Below are 18,703 nucleotides of genomic sequence, written 5' to 3'. Positions count from 1 at the left end.
TACCCGAGTACCAGTAATTTAAGAAAGTGAATAGGGAAAAATTTTAAAGTTTTATTGACACAGATGATATTAGTTTCTGTACAAAACAAGTAAAATCCAGGATTTGCTGAGTGAAAGGAATCTTAAAAGGAAAGCTGGAATCTCAGTTTGTGTCAAAGTGTGTGTTAAAAGTGTGGAAGTATTCTGCCTTTGAAAGTAAATGTCTGCTGTGTTTGTTTTAGCTCCACCCACTCTTTTGTACAGAGAGCTAAAAGCTGTTTAACCCTTTGAAGACTTGTCTTGAAGGATGGACAAGCGTGTGTTGTTTTAAGTTTGTTAATTGTTTTCAAAAGATAAGCTTCAGCCTTGAAGTCACAGTCGCCAATGTGCCTGGAAGAAAATGAAGCTATGGTTTCTTTCTTTTTCAAGTGAAACTGGTTAGGTAAAAAAAAAATGATCTGGATTGGATTGGAGTTATGAGGTTAATTAACCTATTAAAACCAGACTTTTATTGTGGCCACGGTGAAATTCTGGTTGGTATGAATTTGTGTAGACCGCATTGAATAAGATATTTAATGGTCTGAAACTAGACTTTAAAATATTTACAGTCTTGGATATAGTCCATACCATTGGCAGAGGAATCACAAGGGAAATTTGCCTTTACTGTCGGGGATAGACAGTATACATGGACCAGGGTCCTGCAGGGGTTCCACAAGAGTCCAAATATATTCCACCGTGTACTGAGTCAAGCCTTAGACGAGTTAGACCTATCAAAGTACCAGAGCGCCCTACTCCAATATGTCGATGACATAATGATTGCATCAGAGGATGCCAAAAGACACATGGGAGCATTACGAGCCACCCTCCAGACACTTAAGAAAGCTGGCTTTAAATTGAACCCCAAAAAGGCACAGGTTGGACTGTCCAAAGTAAAGTATCTAGGGCACGAAATTAGCCAGGGGTATAAGGCACTCCCGCAGGAACAAAAGGCAGCCATAAAGGACATGCCAAGGCCAGTGACCGTCCGGGGAGTGAGGAAAGTGTTGGGACTATTTAACGACTGCAGGAATTTTATATCAGACTTTGCAGGGAAAGCAGAGCTGATTCAACGGTTAGTTAAAGGGGGGAGACCCGCCACTGATAAGATAGAATGGGAATCGGAGCAGGACGAGGCTTATGCAAAATTAAAAGCAGCCCTGACATCCGCACCCGCTCTAGGATTGCCAAATATAGTCAAACCATTCCATATATATTATAAGTAGTATAGACAGGGACTTCTATAATGCTGTAGTCACCCAAGAGTACGGGGGAGATATGAGGCCAATTGCCTATTACTCCACCCAACAAACCCTCGTGGCTAAAGGAATGGCGAGATGTGTGGCGGCCCTCAACTGTGCCGCATGGGTGGTGCGGATATGCGAGCCCATCACTATGTCAGGACAGCTGATATTACACACGCAAAACACAGTGTGGACCTGCTAAACACAGGCAAAATGAAGGCTGTATCAGACAGAAGGAGGGCAGCTTGGGAAGCAGTATTGATACCCAAGGACAGATCAGTCTAGATTATAAAGGAACATAGAGTCAACCCTGCAGAGGGAATGCTAGCAGAGGGTGAGGCACACGAGTGTCAGTTAGTATTCAAAGAAGAGGTCGGAGGAACCGTGTCAGAATCGCCCCTTGAAAATCCCGAAAACTCCTTTTATGTAGACGGATCTCGCCGATATATAAATGGGGAGCCACACAGTTGGGCAGTAGTATCCGAGAACGGAGAAACAGTTGCAAAGGGAGGGTTTCAAGGAGGAACCTCAGCTCAAGTAGCAGAACTAGTGGCTTTCACGGAGGCATTGAAATTGGCAAAAGGAAAATGAGTAAATATATACACAGATAGTAGGTATGCGTTTGGGATAGTACATGATTATATGATAGTGTGGAATAGGAAAGGATATGTAACCTCCGGAGGAGTACACATACAGCATGAGGAGTTGGCAGTGATTAAAATAAAGGCACACCGTAAGATAGTGAGCGAGCAACAAAAAGGAAATATGTTAGCTGATCAGGTAGCAAGAGCAGCGGCGGACACAGAAATGCCTACACCAATAGCAGTAGGTAGAATAACAGCAGAGGGAAGAAATACTGCCTAGTGATCATAGACCAGTTTACAAGGTGGGTGGAAGCATTCCCCACCAGAGACTGCAGTGCTCAGACTGTGGCCCGAATATTTGCATACGACGTGATACCGAGATGGGGGGTCCCGTTGCAAATAGATTCAGATCAAGGTACCCACTTTACAGGAAAGGTAATGAAAGAAGCTTGTAATATACTAGGAGTAGGACAGAAGTTCCATATCCCCTATCATCCGCAAAGCTCAGGCATGGTAGAGCGAATGAACAGAACCCTGAAAACAGCCTTAAGCAAGGCCATTAGGAAATACGTACAAACATTGGATAATCAATTGAAGGAGCTCAAACAAGAAATTAAAGAACAACAAGACATCAGAGATAAAAATACACAAAAGCAGGGGGCCTTGGAGCCCCTACCCAAGGTGGGCGAGCAGGTATTTGTTAAAATATTGCCAGAGAGATCAAGATTCTCACCTAGATGGACTGGGCCATTTGAGGTTATCATGACCAGCGATACGTGTGCAAGTATAGATATGAGGGGAAAGGGTAGATGGAAACGATAAAGCAATAACCCCATTGATCTTAAATCCCACAGGAACAATGGAATAAACACCGGAGATAAACTAACCTCTGGTGACGACTAGGCTTCTGCTTAATTTACAGGGAAATTTCACCATGAAGGTGGGATTACTGCTGGGAATCATATGCATCATGAAATAAGCAAAGGAACATCCCACATTACACGACAAGTACATGATGAAGAAGCACCATGTCCCAAATACACAGAAAGAAGAGACAAGCGAACCGAGGATGCTACAATGTCCAGATATGAAACCTGGACCTATGAATGGACTAATATTATTTACTGAGGGAGAACAATTGTATGGTAACGTGAGACACAAAATTGTACTGGTGCTAATGAACTTAATTGTGTTACAATGGCCAGGATATTGTGAAAGGTTTACTAAAACTAGAGAATTGTATGCATATATGATAAAGAATGTAATTAACCAAGCTGCTGATGCGACAGGGGCTACTAATTTTAGGGAACATGCTGCATTCCACCAAAGGATTAAGAGGAGCTTAGGAATCGATATACTCACAGGAATAAACACGGGGACATCATTCATTAATGCCCTAGATATACGAGGAGTCCAAAGTAGTGTGGAATGACTACAAAGGGTAATACAACAGGTTTTAGAGAAGGAAACTGGTTTGGTTCGACATGGATCAGAGTTGGGAGGACATACGATAAGGAAATTACTCGAGGGAATCAAGGTTATAAAGGACCATGCTAGCATTATCAACAAACTAAACTATAGAGGAACAGGCGAAAGGCGGGGTAGGGCAAGGCGTGTGTCATGCCTATGGCCAATGGATTACCGGACATTTAAAACATAATCTAGCACAGATACAGCAAGGCGACGTACCAGACTGGATTAACAGCACACAGCTCCATGGCATGAGCCAGAATCCGGGCCCTCTGAGTGCTTGCATCCTCACAGGGATGACCAGAGTATATCCGGTGATACAAAAATGTTCAGCAGAAGTGACAGCAATGATGGGCATGGTACTCGTGATACTAGTGGTGGGACTAGACACGACTCCATACCCAAACATAGGCATAGTGAGGGGTGAGACATACCTCCAATACTATCCAATTGATACCTATGCCATCAGAAAGAATGGTACTATGAGAGGAGTCTCCCTAAACGGATGCCACGGGAAAGGCACGCTTATGATATGCCCACATCTGGTAGGAGAAGGCCCTAAGGATGAGTGCGGCTATAATAAGACAGAAGGGTGTGTGTTGGAATTATCACATGTTGATCACCATCACACCTGCTCGGGATATAGCGGCGAAGGGGAGTATTGTATCACCACCACAGAGACTGAGTACCAATATAGTAACCTTGTATGTGCAAGCACAATGCCTAACTTCTGTTTTACGCCAAAGATCCCTGTGACAATTGGACACACCAGATTGGTGTATGTACATTCAAGGGAGGAGATAAAACTAAATGTGCCAGATAGTCTAAAGGACGAGTTGGTCAATTATGAAGATCCGGTAGGGGCCCCAATACACCGCCTGCAAGAGGATCTGCAAGAAATGAAAGAGGATTTAAGTAAGATGGTGAAACAATACACAGTGTTGCAAAGGAATCTAGGGGAATTAGAAAGGGACATAGAGGTAGAGCTATAGGAAGTCCCGTGGTATGAGAAGCTGTGGGATTGGGGAATGAATGTCAACATACACCCATGGATCCGCATCATTTCTCATATATATTAGTGATAGGACAGTTAGTCATGGCTATAGGATGGGGAATAGCAGCAAAAAGAAACGGACCAAACAAAGAGCTAAAGCGAGTTGGAAAAAGCTGGAAAATACAAGTTTGCTCTATACATGATGGGTATGCAGGGCCTCCCGAACCAGCGACTGATCACCGCATGAGGCAGGAGGCACAGCGATGCTTATACATGTGGTTTAACTTGGGCAAGGGCCAAGTACCAAAAGGGGAGATTGCAGTGGGGAAAGAGTTAAACTGACATTGCTGGCAGTTTCACTGAATAGTGTAAGGAAGACAGGGACTACCATGAAAGACCACATCCATAAAGGTGCGGTCAAAGATAGCTGACCTTTGGAGAGATATAAAACAATTAAGTGGAGACAGGATGTCCAGCATTTCAACTGCCCGTAAGAACTTTATTACCTAGGTTACATTCCAAGGTATCTTTTAATTGACATTCAGCAGTTTCAGTGATTGAGGAGGCAGCTTATACATGTTTATATTAAGATTCGTAACCAATCCGTGAGGGTGCATATGGGCCAAGATCCAATCAGGTGGCAGGAATGAATTTAACATGAGGTGGCCATGCTTATTGTAATGTATAAAAATGTAGTGTTTTCTGTAACAATTTGGAAAGGTCTGGCTAAGACAGAGCCGACTGTTTCCCCACCGGTGCAATAAAGACAACTTGACTATCGATCTAAAACCTTGTGTCGAGTGTTGGTTTAAAATACTCCACAACACCTCCAAACTGTGGGTAACACACGATTGAAAGGCCCCTCGAATCTGAGGGTAACATGCCATTGAAAGTCCCCTCCAATTTGTGGGTAACACGCCATTGAAACTCCCCTACAAACTGTGGGTAACACCCCATTGAAATTACCCTCCAAACTGAGTGAAACACCCCATTGAAAGACCCCTTCAAACTGCAGGTAATACATGATTGAAAGTTCCCTCCAATCTGTGGGTAACACCCCATTGAAAGTCTGCTACAAACTGTGGGCAACACCCCATTGAAAGTTCACTCCAATTATGTGGGTAACACACCACTGAAAGTCCCCTCCAAACAGTGGGTAACACACCGTTGAAAGTCCCTTGTAATTTGTGGGTAACACACCATTGAAAGTCCCCTCCAATCTGTGGGCAACACCCCATTGAAAGTCTCCTCCAAGCTGTGGGAAACACGCTTTTGAAAGTCCTCTCCAATCTGTGGGTAGCACCACATTGAAATTCTCCGCCAAACTGTGGGTAAAACATCACTGAAAGTCCCCTCCAAACTGCGGGTAACGACCCATTGAATGTCCCCACCAATTTGTGGGTAACACCCCATTGAAAGTCCCCTCCAATCTGTGGGTAACACACCATTGAAAGTCCCCTCCAAACGGTCGGTACTACCCCATTGAAAGTCCCCTCCAGTCTATGGGTAACACGCCATTCAAAGTCCTCTCCAAACTGTGAGTAACACCCCATTGAAAGTCCCCTCCAATCTGTGGCTAACACGCCATTGAAAGTCCCCTCCAAACTGTGGGTAACACACCACTGAAAGTCCAATCCAAACTCTGGGTAATGCCCCATTGAAAGTCCCCTCCAATGTGTGGGTAACATGCCATTGAAAGTCCCCTCCACTTTGTGGGTAACACACCACTGAAAGCCCCCTCCAAACGGTCGGTAACACCCCATTGAAAACCTCCTCCAACCTGTGGTTAACACCAAATTGAAAGTCACCTCGAATCTGTGGGTAACGCCCCACTGAAAGTCCCCTCCAAACTGTGGGTAACACGCCATTGAAAGTCCCCTCTGTTATAAATCTCATCATCATGAAGAAATGACTCATGAAATAACACTGGACGGCCAGCTGGTGGCGCCGTCCAAGGAGAATAAATACTCGGGCGCGGCCCAGCTTGTCCAGGGACGTTTTGTAAGACAGGAACTAATGAAGTACAACTAGACCTCCATGTTTTGAAACAAGTTGATTAAAGCCTTGCTTTATACTCGAACCAAGTGCATAGTGAGTTTTATTACGTCCCCTTCAAACTGCAGGTAATACATCATTGAAAGGCCCCTCCAATCTGTGGGTAACACCCCATTGAAAGTCCCCTCCAAGCTGTAGGGAACATGCCATTGAACATCCCCTCCAAACTGTGGGCAACGACCCATTGAAAGTCCCCTCCAAAGTGTGGGTAACACACCACTGAAAGTCCCCTCCAAACTGTGGGTAACACACCACTGAAAGTCCCCTGCAATTTCTGGGTAACACCCCATTGAAAGTCTCCTCCAAGCTGTGGGTAACACGCTTTTGAAAGTCCTCTTCAAACTGTGGGTAGCACCACATTGAAATTCTCCTCCAAACTGTGGGTAAAACGCCATTGAAAGTCCCTCCAAACAGCGGGTAACACGCCATTGAAAGTCCCTCCAATGTGTGAGTAACAAGACATTGGAAGTGCTCTCCAAATTGTAGGTAACACCCCATTGAAAGTCCCCTCCAAACCGTGGGTAACACGCCATTCAACATCCACTCCAAACTATTGGCAACGACACATTGAAAGTCCCCACCAATCTGTGGGTAACACACCATTGAAAGTCCCGTCCAAACCGTGGGTAACATGCCATTGAAAGTCCACTCAAAACGGTTGGTAACACCCCATTGAAAGTCTCCTCCAAACTGTGGGTAATAACACATGATTGAAAGTCCCGTCCAAACCGTGGGTAACATGCCATTGAAAGTCCACTCCAAACGGTTGGTAACACACTATTGAAAGTCCCCTCCAAGCTGTGGTTAACACACCACTGAAAGTCCCCTCCAAGCTGTGGGGAACATGCCACTGAAAGTTCCCTCCAATCTGTGGGTAACACACCATTGAAAGTCCCCTCCAAGCTGTGGGTAACACGCTTTTGAAAGTCCTCTTCAAACTGTGGGTAGCACCACATTGAAATTATCCTCCAAACTGTGGGTAAAACGTCATTGAAAGTCCCTTCCAAACTGCAGGTAACACACCATTGAAAGTCCCCTCCAATCTGTGAGTAACACGACATTGGAAGTGCTTTCCAAACTGTGGGTAACACCCCATTGAAAGTCCCCTCCAAACCGTGGGTAACACGCCATTCAACATCCCCTCCAAATTGTGGGCAACGACACATTGAAAGTCCCCTCCAAAGTGTGGGTAACACCAAATTGAAAGACCCCTTGAATCTGTGAGTAACGCCCCATTGAAAATCCCTTCCAATCTGTAGGTAACACCCCATTGAACGTCCCCTCCAAACTGTGGGTAACACACCATTGAAAGTCTCCTCCAAACTGTGGGTAACACACCATTGAAATTCCCCACCAAACTGTGGGTAATGCTGTAGTGTATGTACCTTTAAGAGGGAACTACTTTTACAGCTCCTGTATACTGTAGTGCCGGCAGTGACCACACCTGTATATAAGCCTTGAGCATGCCTCTGTACCCCAGTCTTGAGACGACCCTACGCCAGTAAATACCTATTGATTGTTAAGTTATTGCATCCGTGTGGTTATTGAAAAACATCCTACTCTCAGAATCACGGATCTAACAGTGGCGACGAGTGTCGATTCGAATCTACCTGCAACTCTGCATTTCCCTTCGAGAATTCGCTCCGGAGGGCGGTGGAAGAAAGTCGAGGCCAGAAGCACGGGCGTCGACCACGAGCAACCGCCCAGTCGTCCGGCAGAGAGTGAACATCGCAGGGGAGGCTGTGGAGAGCCGGGCTTGGTTCCCCAGCCACGACGATCAGCAACAGACTGACGACAGGTACAGCGCAGACCCTTCCCGGATAGCGGCGGCTGGAGCCGACCGACGGCGGAGAAAAAGCCGAGCAGCGTCGACGAGGTAAGATAGAGGGTGAAGCACACAGGGCGCAGCCGGGGGTTGAAAACCGAGCGGCGTCGAGGAAAAACAAAATGGAGAGAGAGAGGGTAAAGCAGCAGCCGGGTTCAGGACCGAGCGGTGGAAACGGGAAAGGCGCACAGAAAGAAAAAAAAAAAACGCGCAGAGCACAGCCAGGGCTCAAGGGCTGTACAGTGTCCACGGGGAGAAGAAGGGAGAGCGCAGGAGACGCCATTGAGCCGCGGAGAAGAAGGAAGAGCGCGGGAGATGCCATTTTTAGAAGCCGCAGCGGAGAAGAAGGGCGAGCGCGGGAAGGAAGGAAAGCGCGGGAGACGCCATTTTGTGCCAGCGGAGAAGAAGGGGAAGCGCGGGAGACGCCATTTTTGACAGTTAAATCACACCCAGGGACGCCGAAGAGTGGCAGTATCTCTACGTTCGACAATGAAGTCGAAGATTGGGTGACATATGTGGAACGTATTGAGGTGTACTGCAGGGCGAATGAAGTGCCAGATGCTAGGAAAGCACTGGTTTTGTTAAATTCCATGGGTGCAAAAACTTATGGGTTACTGCGAAACATAATAACCCCAGAGAAGCCTGTGAACAAGAATTTTGAAAGCATAGTAGAAATCCTACAGGACCACTTAAACCCCACGCCGCTGCTGATAGCAGAACGATTTAAGTTCCATAAAAGGAACCAACGCAAAGACGAAAGCAATGCTGAGTACTTAACGGAACTGCGCAAGCTATCGAAACACTGCCAGTTTGGAGTGGGACTAGCAGATACGTTAAGGGACAAGTTTGTGTGTGGGCTGCAAAGTGAAGGAACCCAGAAACGGCTTCTATCAGAAAAGGATCTTACGCTGGACAAGGCTTTCAGTATGGCAGTATCACACGAAGCAGCCGCAAGGAGCGCTGCAGGGATACAACGGAGACCGCAAGAATATGGCACCAATGAAATGTCCTATGGAACAGGGAAGTGCTATCGCTGCGGCATAACAACACACGACCAGAAGGTTTGTTGGTTCAAGGACCAAGTGTGCAGACTGTGTGGAAAAGCAGGACACATAGCAAGAGTCTGCAGGTCTGGGAAGAAAACCAACAGTAAGAAATCTCCACAGGAGAAGTACAAAATGGTACACAAGGTGATGGACAGTAGTTCAGACGAACAGAAAAGTGACACAGACTCCGGAAGCAAGGAGCTGGGTTGTCTGAAACTACATAAGGTAACCAAAATGGAGGATCACCAGACTATCTGGGTTACACTCAAGATAGACGGAGTCCAAGTGAAAATGGAATTGGACACAGGATCAGCCCTAACAGTCATAAACCAAAGGGACTACAAGCGGCTATTTTCACATATACCCTTGAAAGCTACAGAGATTGTCTTGAAGACGTTTACGGGGCAAAAAGTCTACCCCAAAGGAAAAATAAGGGTGAAAGTGATATATAAAGGCCAGGAAATACCTAAAATGGACATATATGTATTGCCAGATGGAGGGCCACCACTGCTAGGACATGAATGGATCCGGAAGATACAATTAGATTGGCATTCCATACAGGCACTGAAGGTTGAGGCCAAAAAGGATGACGACGTCACACCTGGCCGACTGTCAAAAATGCTAACTGACGCAAAAGAAGTGTTCCAGGAGGGACTCGGAACACTAACAGGCATAACAGCAACGATTAAAATAGAGGAAAATGCAAGCCCAAAGTTTCTTAAGGCCAGACCAGCTGTCGAAGCAGAGCTGGAAGGGTTGGAACGTTCAGGAGTACTGTCCAAAGTAGACTGGAGTGAGTGGGCTACACCCATCGTTCCTGTAATGAAGAGATCGTTGAGTAATATGCCTGGGGAACCAAAGAAGGTCCGCATCTGTGGGGATTTTAAGGTGACAGTGAACCCAGTCCTTCACACGGTACAATATCCGCTTCCACGAATTGAGGATATTTTCGCCTCTTCGCCTCGCTATCTGGAGGTAAACGCTTCACCAAAATTGATCTAACCCAGGCGTACTTGCAAATGGAGGTAGAAGAAGCCTCGAAACAATACCTTACGATTAACACTCATAAAGGTCTCTATCAATACAACCGGTTGGTGTTCGGGGTAGCATCGGCTCCGGCTATTTGGCAAAGGGCGATGGATCAAGTCCTGCAAGGGATTCCAGGGACCCAGTGTTATTTGGACGACATCCTGGTCACGGGCGAAAATGACAGTGATCACCTCGCCAACTTGGAGAAGGTGCTCACCAGATTAAAGGAATATGGGCTACGAGCTAATCGCCACAAGTGCGAGTTTTTCCAGAAGCAGATCTCGTATTGTGGCCACGTCATCGATGAAGAGGGGTTACATAAGTCCCCTGAAAAGATTGAGGCAGTAGTCAAGGCTCCAGCACCGGAAAATGTGTCACAACTGAGGTCGTTCCACGGGCTGGTAAACTACTACCATAAGTTCTTACCAAATTTGTCCACGGTATTACACCCACTGAACACCCTACTGCAAACAGGGGTACCATGGCAGTGGAATGACGAACGTAGACGAGCTTTCCAGAAGTGTAAAGAATTGATCACATCTAAAGAGGTGTTGGCCCATTTCAACCCAGCACTACCAATTCGTTTGGCATGTGATGCATCACCCTATGGTATTGGAGCGGTGCTATCGCACAAATTCCCAGATGGGTTGGAGAGGCCAGTAGCCTTTGCGTCTCGGTCACTAACCTCAGCCAAGCGAAACTACGCCCAGATTGACAGGGAGGCCCTCAGCCTAGTATGGGGAGTAAAAAAATTCACCCACTATCTGCATGGGCAGAAGTTCACCTTGCTGACTGACCACCAACCACTTGTCTCCATCTTTAATCCTAAGAAGGGTGTTCCAGTGATGACTGCACAACGGTTACAAAGATGATCCCTGTTTCTATGGTCGAATCAATATGAAATAGAATATAAAGGCACGAAACAGCATGGAAACGCTGATGGGCTATCGCGCCTGCCACTGCCTACTGTGGAGGAAGCACCAGCAGTGGATCCTATCGAGATATTTTATTCGTCAATAATTGAACGATTGCCAGTAACTAACGCGGATATAGAGAAGGAGACCCGCAATGATCCGACGCTGTCTCGGGTATATGATTTGACGGTGAGGGGATGGTCAACACATGGCGACTCACTGTTGCCAGCATTCTCATCCAGAAGAGAACAGCTGTCAGTATGCCAGGGGACAGTGATGTGTGGATCCAGAGTGGTGATTCCACCCAAGTTAAGGGAGAGAGTGCTAAATGAGCTACATGAAGGCCATCTGGGGGGGAGTGAAAATGAAAAGCCTTGCTAGGGCTTATGTGTGGTGGCTGGGAATCGATCAACAAATTGAAGACCTAACCAAGAGCTGCTCAGGATGCCAGAAGGTCCAAAATGCACCACCACATGCCCCTCTACACCCATGGGAGTGGCCCTCCTCTCCATGGCAATGGGTGCATATTGATTTCGCTGGTCCATTCATGGACTCAATGTTCTTAATAGCAGTGGATGCTCATTCGAAGTGGCCTGAGGTGATAAAAATGTCCTCAACCACTACAGAGAAAACGATTGCAGTCCTACGGACCATATTTGCCAGAAACGGCTTGCCAGAGCAGATTTGCTCTGATAATGGACCACAGTTTGTGTCCGAAGAGTTTCGAAAATTTATGAGAAGGAATGGGGTAAGGCATTACACATCCGCCCCGTATCATCTAGCCACAAATGGATTGGCTGAGAGGTTCGTAGAAACCTTTAAGAAGGCGATAAAGGCCATGTGCGACGATGAAATTCCACTACAGCATAAGGTGGACAATTTCTTATTAGCCTACCGAAACGCAACACATGCAGTTACCAACCAGACCCCGGCCATGATGTTCTTTAACTGAAAGTTGAGCTCTCGTCTGGACTTGCTCAGACCAAATGTGCGAAGAAATGTTGAGGATTAACAATTCCAGCACATCAATGAGAAGCCGACAAGGAGCTTCAACGTAGGACAACCAGTCTTGGCCCGTGACTACCGAACAGAGAAATGGCAACCCGGAACGATATGCACAAGGCCATTAATGTACACAGTGGATGTCGGGGAGAACATTGTGAGACGCCACGTTGATCAGATCTTAACGTCACAGGAACGAGTCAACCCCATGTCTTGTGTACCTGGGGATGAACCCGACATACCGGTAGCATCTACCTCCGAACCAGTAGCAGTGGAACCCGATGAACTAACCGATGAAAAGGGGCCAGAATCGCCTCCGCACCAAGAACAAGAACCTCAGGAAAGGTGCTATCCCGAAAGGATCAGGAAGCCGCCCCAAAGACTGAATCTATAAATGGACTATTGTTGTTTAATGTACATGTTAAAGTGTTAATTGTTATTTGAATATTATGGGTACTACTAATCTAAAAGGGGAGGAATTGTAGTGTATGTACCTTTAAGAGAGAACTACTTTTACAGCTCCTGTATACTGTAGTACCGGCAGTGACCACACCTGTATATAAGCCTTGAGCATGCCTCTGTACCCCCAGTCTTGAGACGACCCTACTCCAGTAAAAACCTGTTGATTGTTAAGTTACTGCATCCGTGTGGTTATTGAAAAACATCCTACTCTCAGAATCACGGATCTAACAAATGCCACATTGAAAGTTCCCACTAAATGGTCGGTAACACCCCATTGAAAGTCCCCTCCACACTGTGGGTAACATGCCATTCAAAGTTCTCTCCAAACTGTGGGTAGCACCCCATTGAAAGTCCCCTCCAATCTGTGGATAGAACCCTATTTGTAGGTCCTTCCAATCTGTGGGCAACACACCATTCAAAGTCCCCTCCAAACTGTGAGTAGCACGCCATTGAAAGCCCCCTACAAACGGTCGGTATGAACACGCCATTGCAAAACTCCTCCAACCTGTGGGTAACACCAAATTGAAAGTCCCCTCGAATCTGTGGGTAACGCCCCATTGGAAATCCCCTCCAATCTGTGGGTAACATCCCATTGAAAGTCCCCTCCAAACAATGATTAACACACCATTGAAATTCCCCTCCAAACTGTGGGTAATGACCCATTGAAAGTCCCCTCCAAGCAGTCGGTAACACCCCATTGAAAATCTCCTCCAAACTGTGGGTAACACACCATTGAAAGTCCCCTCCAAACTGTGGGAAGCACAGCATTGAAAGTCCCCTGCAATTTGTGGGTAACACAGCATTGAAAGTCCTCTCCAAACGGTTAGTAACACCCCATTGAAAGTCTCCTCCAAGCTGTGGGTAACACGCCACTGAAAGTCCCCTCCAAACTGTGGGTAACATCCCACTGAAAGTCCCCTCCAATCTGTGGGTAACACACCATTGAAAGTCCCCTCCAAACTGTGGGTACACCCCAATGAAAGTCCCCTCCAAACTATGGGTAACACCCCATTGAAAGCCCCCTCCATTTTGTGGGTAACACCCCATTGAAAGTCCTCTGCAACCTATGGGTAACACGCCATTGAAAGTCCCCTCCAAACTGTGAGTAACATCCCACTGAAAGTCCCCTCCATTTTGTGGGTAACACCCCATTGAAAGTCCCCTCCATTTTGTGGGTAACACCCCACTGAAAGTCCCCTCCATTTTGTGGGTAACACCCCATTGAAAGTCCCCTCCATTTTGTGGGTAACACCCCATTGAAAGTCCCCTCCAATCTGTGGGTAACACCCCACTGAAAGTCTCCTCCATTTTGTGGGTAACACCCCATTGAAAGTCCCCTCCAATCTGTGGGTAACACGCTATTGAACGTCCCCTCCAACCTGAGGGTAACACACCAATGAAAGTTCCCCCCATTTTGTGGGTAACACGCCATTGAAAGTCCCCTCCATTTTGTGGGTAACACACCATTGAAAGTTCCCTCCAATCTGTGGGTTATACACGATTGAAAGTCCTCTCCAAGCTGTGGGTAACACACCATTGAAAGTCCTCTCCAATCTGTGGGTAACACCCCATTAAAAGTCCTCTCCAAGCTGTGGGTAACACACCATTGAAAGTCCTCTCCAAACTGTGGGTAATACACGATTGAAAGTCCCCTCCAAACTGTGGGTAACACACCATTGAAAGTCCTCTCCATTTTGTGGTTAACACTCCATTGAAAGTCCTCTCCAATCTGTGGGTAACACCCCATTGAAAGTCCCCTCCAAGCTGTGGGTAACACACCATTGAAAGTCCCCTCCAAACTGTGGGTAACACATCATTGAAAGTCCCCTCCAAACTGGGGATAACGCGCCATTGAAAGTCCCCTCCAAACTGTGGATAACGCCCCATTCAAAGTCCCCTCCAATCTGTGGGTAACGCGCCATTGAAAATCCTGTCCAAACTGTGGGTAACACCCACTTGAAAGTCCCCTCCAAATTGTAGGTAAAACATCATTGAAAGTCCCCTCCAAACTGTGGGTTACCACCACCTCTCTCGGCCCCACCACTGCATCTGATTTGTCACGCTGCTTTTCCAACATCCAGTTTTGGATGTGCAGATATTTCCTCCAATTAAATTTTGTGAAGACCAAAGCCATTGTCTTTGGCCCCCGCCACAAACTCCATTCCCTAGCCACTGATTAAATCCCTCTCCCTGATTATTATCTGAGGGTGAAACAGACTATTTGCAACATAGAAGATTGGAGCAGGAGTAGGCCATTCGGCCCCTCTAGCCTGCTCTGCCATTCAATGAGATCATGGCTGATCATCCAAATTCAGTACCCTGTCTCTGCCTTCTCCCCATATCCCTTGATCCCTTTAGCCTTAAGAAATATATCTAACTCCTTCTTGAATATATTTAATGAATTGGCCTCAACTGCCTTCTGTGGTAGAGAATTCCACAGGTTCACCACTCTCTGGGTGAAGAAGTTCCTCCTCATCTCTGTCCTAAATGGCTTACCCCTTATCCTTAGACTGTGACCCCTGGTTCTGGACTCCCCGGCCATCGGGAACATCCTTCCTGCATTTAGTCTGTCTAGTCCTGTTAGAATTTTATAAGTTTCAATGAGCTCCCCTCTCATTCTTCTAAACTCCAGTGAGTATAAGCCCAATCGACCCAATCTCTCCTCATACGTCATTCCTGCCATCCCAGGTATCAGTCTGGTGAATCTTCACTGCACTCCTTCCATGGCAAGAACATCCTTCCTCAGATAAGGCGACCAAAACTGCACACAATACTCAAGATGTGGTCTCACCAAGGCCCTGTACAACTGCAGCAAGACATCCTTGTTCCTGTATTCGAACCCTCTCACTACGAAAGCCAACATACCATTTGCCTTCTTAACCGCCTGCTGCACCTGCATGCTTACCTTCAGCGACTGGTGCACAAAGACACCCAGGTCTCGTTGCATTTCCCCTCGGCTTCCTATCTGACACTGCACTTTGCTTCCAACCCCACATCCTCTCTATCACCAAGACCGCCTTGGGACGTTTTCCTATGTTAAAGGTGCTGTATAAATACAGGTTGTTGTTGTTGTTATCTTTACCGGGTCTGGGCCTATATGTGACTCCAATCTCACAGCAATGCAGTTGACTCTTACTGCTCTCTGGTATGGCCCAGCAAGCCACTTAGTTATTTGAGGACAACTAGGGATAGGCAATAAATGCCTACGTTAAAGGTGCTATATATATGCAAGTTGTTGTTGTTGCAATGAATTCTTTTGCAAGTACACTGTAATATTATTCTGATGCTTTTCAAAGACAAGGAGGAACCCGTGAGGCTACTGGATAGAACCAGTAGTTGAAATCAATTTTTAAGAGTTCTCAGGCACTCAATGACACTCTCTGAGGCTCATCGGCCATTCAATTCCACTCTCCAAACTATCAGCTGCACTGTGCACTGTGCAAATCCTCCACTAGAATTAAAATATTATTGATTAGATGACACCGTGATTCTTTAGGTGTCATTGTGTGAAGGGGAGACTGAGGCATGGGAAGAATTCCACAAGTGCTGGAAGGTCCTGAGAAAGAATGAGTTAGAGAAGGAGAAGATGCGATGGGTCCTGTTTTCGCACAGAGAGGATGCAGGGAGGAGGGAGAGTGGGTAGGACGGGAGATTTGTAGCTGAGGAGCAGCAAAAGAGGAGTGTTTAAAGGAGCACTGACCAGAGTAGAATTGATAAAACAGAGACAGGAATAGTTGTAATGAGAGTAAGAGGTTAAAAAAAGCACAATTTTAACAAAGGCCTCCTTGTCCTGTTAAAACTATTGTGCTTTACGATTCTGTATCAGTTGCAAGTCAAGGACAAATTCATTTCTCCAGAGGCTTTCACGTATACATTGATAATCACTGCAGCGATTCAGCAATCAGCATAGAAAGTCACAGCGTGAAACAAGGCGACAGAGCCCATTTCGAATTGCACCAAAGAAGCAGCCTTATCTAAACTGGGGCTCGAGACTGCCTGTCAGACACTATCAGAGAGCAGACTGCCACTGTGAACAGCCTGTCACCTGGGACTACACAATCAATTTCAATCAATAATTCCCTGACGCTCACCCCTTATCTCAAACTGTGTCCTTGACTGACAGTGAAGATCAGTGCAGGAATACAACTGTGTCTCTCCTGGATTTTAAGAACAAATGAAAAGCTCTTTGGGAGAAACAAACTCAAAATGATGCTGGGCGCCACTTTTCTCTTCAATTTCTGCTTTGTTGACTCCAGTTTTCAGCCCGCTGACCCCTGCTGGGGCACGGGTTCCATCGGCGTGGGGCGCCCTGTGTGTACTGGCACAGCGAGGGCCAGCGGGGTATTCAACTGTGGAGGGTACTGCAGCCCAGCCTAATCCTGTCCCGATTCGATTTCCCCACGCCTTTCAGCAGCCGTCACTGGCTGGCCACGAGGAGCAGGCACATTGGCTAATTTCCCCCCTTCCTAACCCAGGGGCAATGAGGCCACTAATCCCCTCCCGACAATATTCAGGGAGCTACTGCCCGGCCTCCACTACCTTCTCTGCCTATGAGGAGTTCCGCCCTGGCGGAACACCACCACTGGGAGGAGAATCCCGGGCTTGAGAGCCAGCATGGCCACTCGACTGTGAGGGCAACGCATCCCAGCACATTCCCATTCCCACCTGACATCAACACTTTCACCTTTCAGTAGGCGCCCCTGGATGATGACCAAGAGCGGGAATCCTGGCTGATTATTCCCCTCCCCAGCCCAGGAACAGTGTGACCAATGTTCCCTTTAAGCTGCACAGTCGTGCAGCGCTCTAGAGGTCCTGCGCAGCTGGTGAGCCGGCTTTTAATTTGAAAAAACTGCATGCGCAGAATTTTGAATGGGCTGCGCAGCCTGTTAAAGGGGCCATGCAGCCCAAAAAAAATTAGAGGGAACATTGAGTGTGACCCTAATCACAAACCAGAGATCAAAACCCAGACCTGCTGGCCCGTGTCTCTGCCAGAGATTACATTTACAAACTCAGGGCTGCCTTGAGTGGTAGCAAAATCCCTTTCCGATTTGGACATTTGAACAAAGTGCAGTGGGCAGCCAGCAGTACAACTACGTGCTCCTGGCCTGCAGCAGTCACCACAAGTCAAAAGCTGTTGCTTACAATACAACATACAACATCTCCCTGCGTCACCCTTCCCCTGCCTTCAGTCACCTCCCCCTCCACTCTCCCTTACCGCCTCACCCTTCCCATCTCCACTCTCCCATACGCCCCTCACCCTTCCAGTCTCCACTCTCCCCCTACCGGCCTACACTCTCCCCAACCCCCCTCACCCTACCCGCCTCCACTCTCCCCCTACCCCTCTCACACTTTTTGTCTCCACTCACCTTCCCCTACCCCTCTCACACTTCTTGGCTCCACTCACCTCCCCCTACTCCCTCACACTTTTTGGCTCCACTCACCTTCCCCTACCCTCTCACACTTTTTGGCTCCACTCACCTCCCCCTACCCCCTCACACTTCTTGGCTCCACTCTCACTTCTTGGCTCCATTCACCTCCCGCTACCTCCCTCACACTTCTTGGCTCCACTCATCTCTCCCTACCACAGTCAACGTTCCTGCCTCCACTTTGCCCCTACCTCAGTCACTCTTCCTACCTCCACTCTCCTCCCCATAGCCCCCACACTTCCCACCTCCACTCACCTCCCTCTACCCACCTCAACTCTCCCCCTACCCTCCTCATCCTTCCTGCCTCTATTTTCCCCTACCCCACGCATTCTTCCTGCCTCCGCCTCCACTCACTTCCCCATCCACCCCCCAATCTCCCTCCTCCCCCCGACCCCCACCCACCCACTGACCTGATTGTAGAGTGCACAGATGTGCAGAGCGGTGTTCCCTGAGGCATTCTGAGTGCTCATGTCTGCTCCGTAAAACAGCAGATGTTCCAGATGTTGCACGTGTCCGTACCGACAGGCCTGAGTCAGAACGAGAGATGGTTTTAGCTGCGGCATCACGTCACTGATTTTTTTTTAATCATTCATTCGGGATGTGGATGTCGCTGGCAAGGCCGGCATTTATTGCCAAT

The 18,703-nt window shown here is 47.3% G+C and overlaps 1 protein-coding gene across 1 annotated transcript in view; it reads right to left on the bottom strand.

Moving 5' to 3' along the window:
• Nucleotides 1-18,703, bottom strand: part of shank3a (SH3 and multiple ankyrin repeat domains 3a) — a 1,542,118-nt gene that overhangs the window by 1,166,571 nt on the left and 356,844 nt on the right. Inside the window, exon 8 of the mRNA XM_086010558.1 lies at nt 18,477-18,593. Coding sequence (XP_085866684.1) covers nt 18,477-18,593 — 117 coding nt within the window. The remainder of the gene's footprint in view (nt 1-18,476; nt 18,594-18,703) is intronic.

This window comes from Somniosus microcephalus, chromosome 17, assembly GCF_052327205.1.
Source record: "Somniosus microcephalus isolate GS21.2 chromosome 17, FLI_Smic_1.0, whole genome shotgun sequence".
Classification (NCBI taxonomy): Eukaryota; Metazoa; Chordata; class Chondrichthyes; order Squaliformes; family Somniosidae; genus Somniosus; species Somniosus microcephalus.
This window is presented reverse-complemented; position numbering and strand designations above follow the sequence as displayed.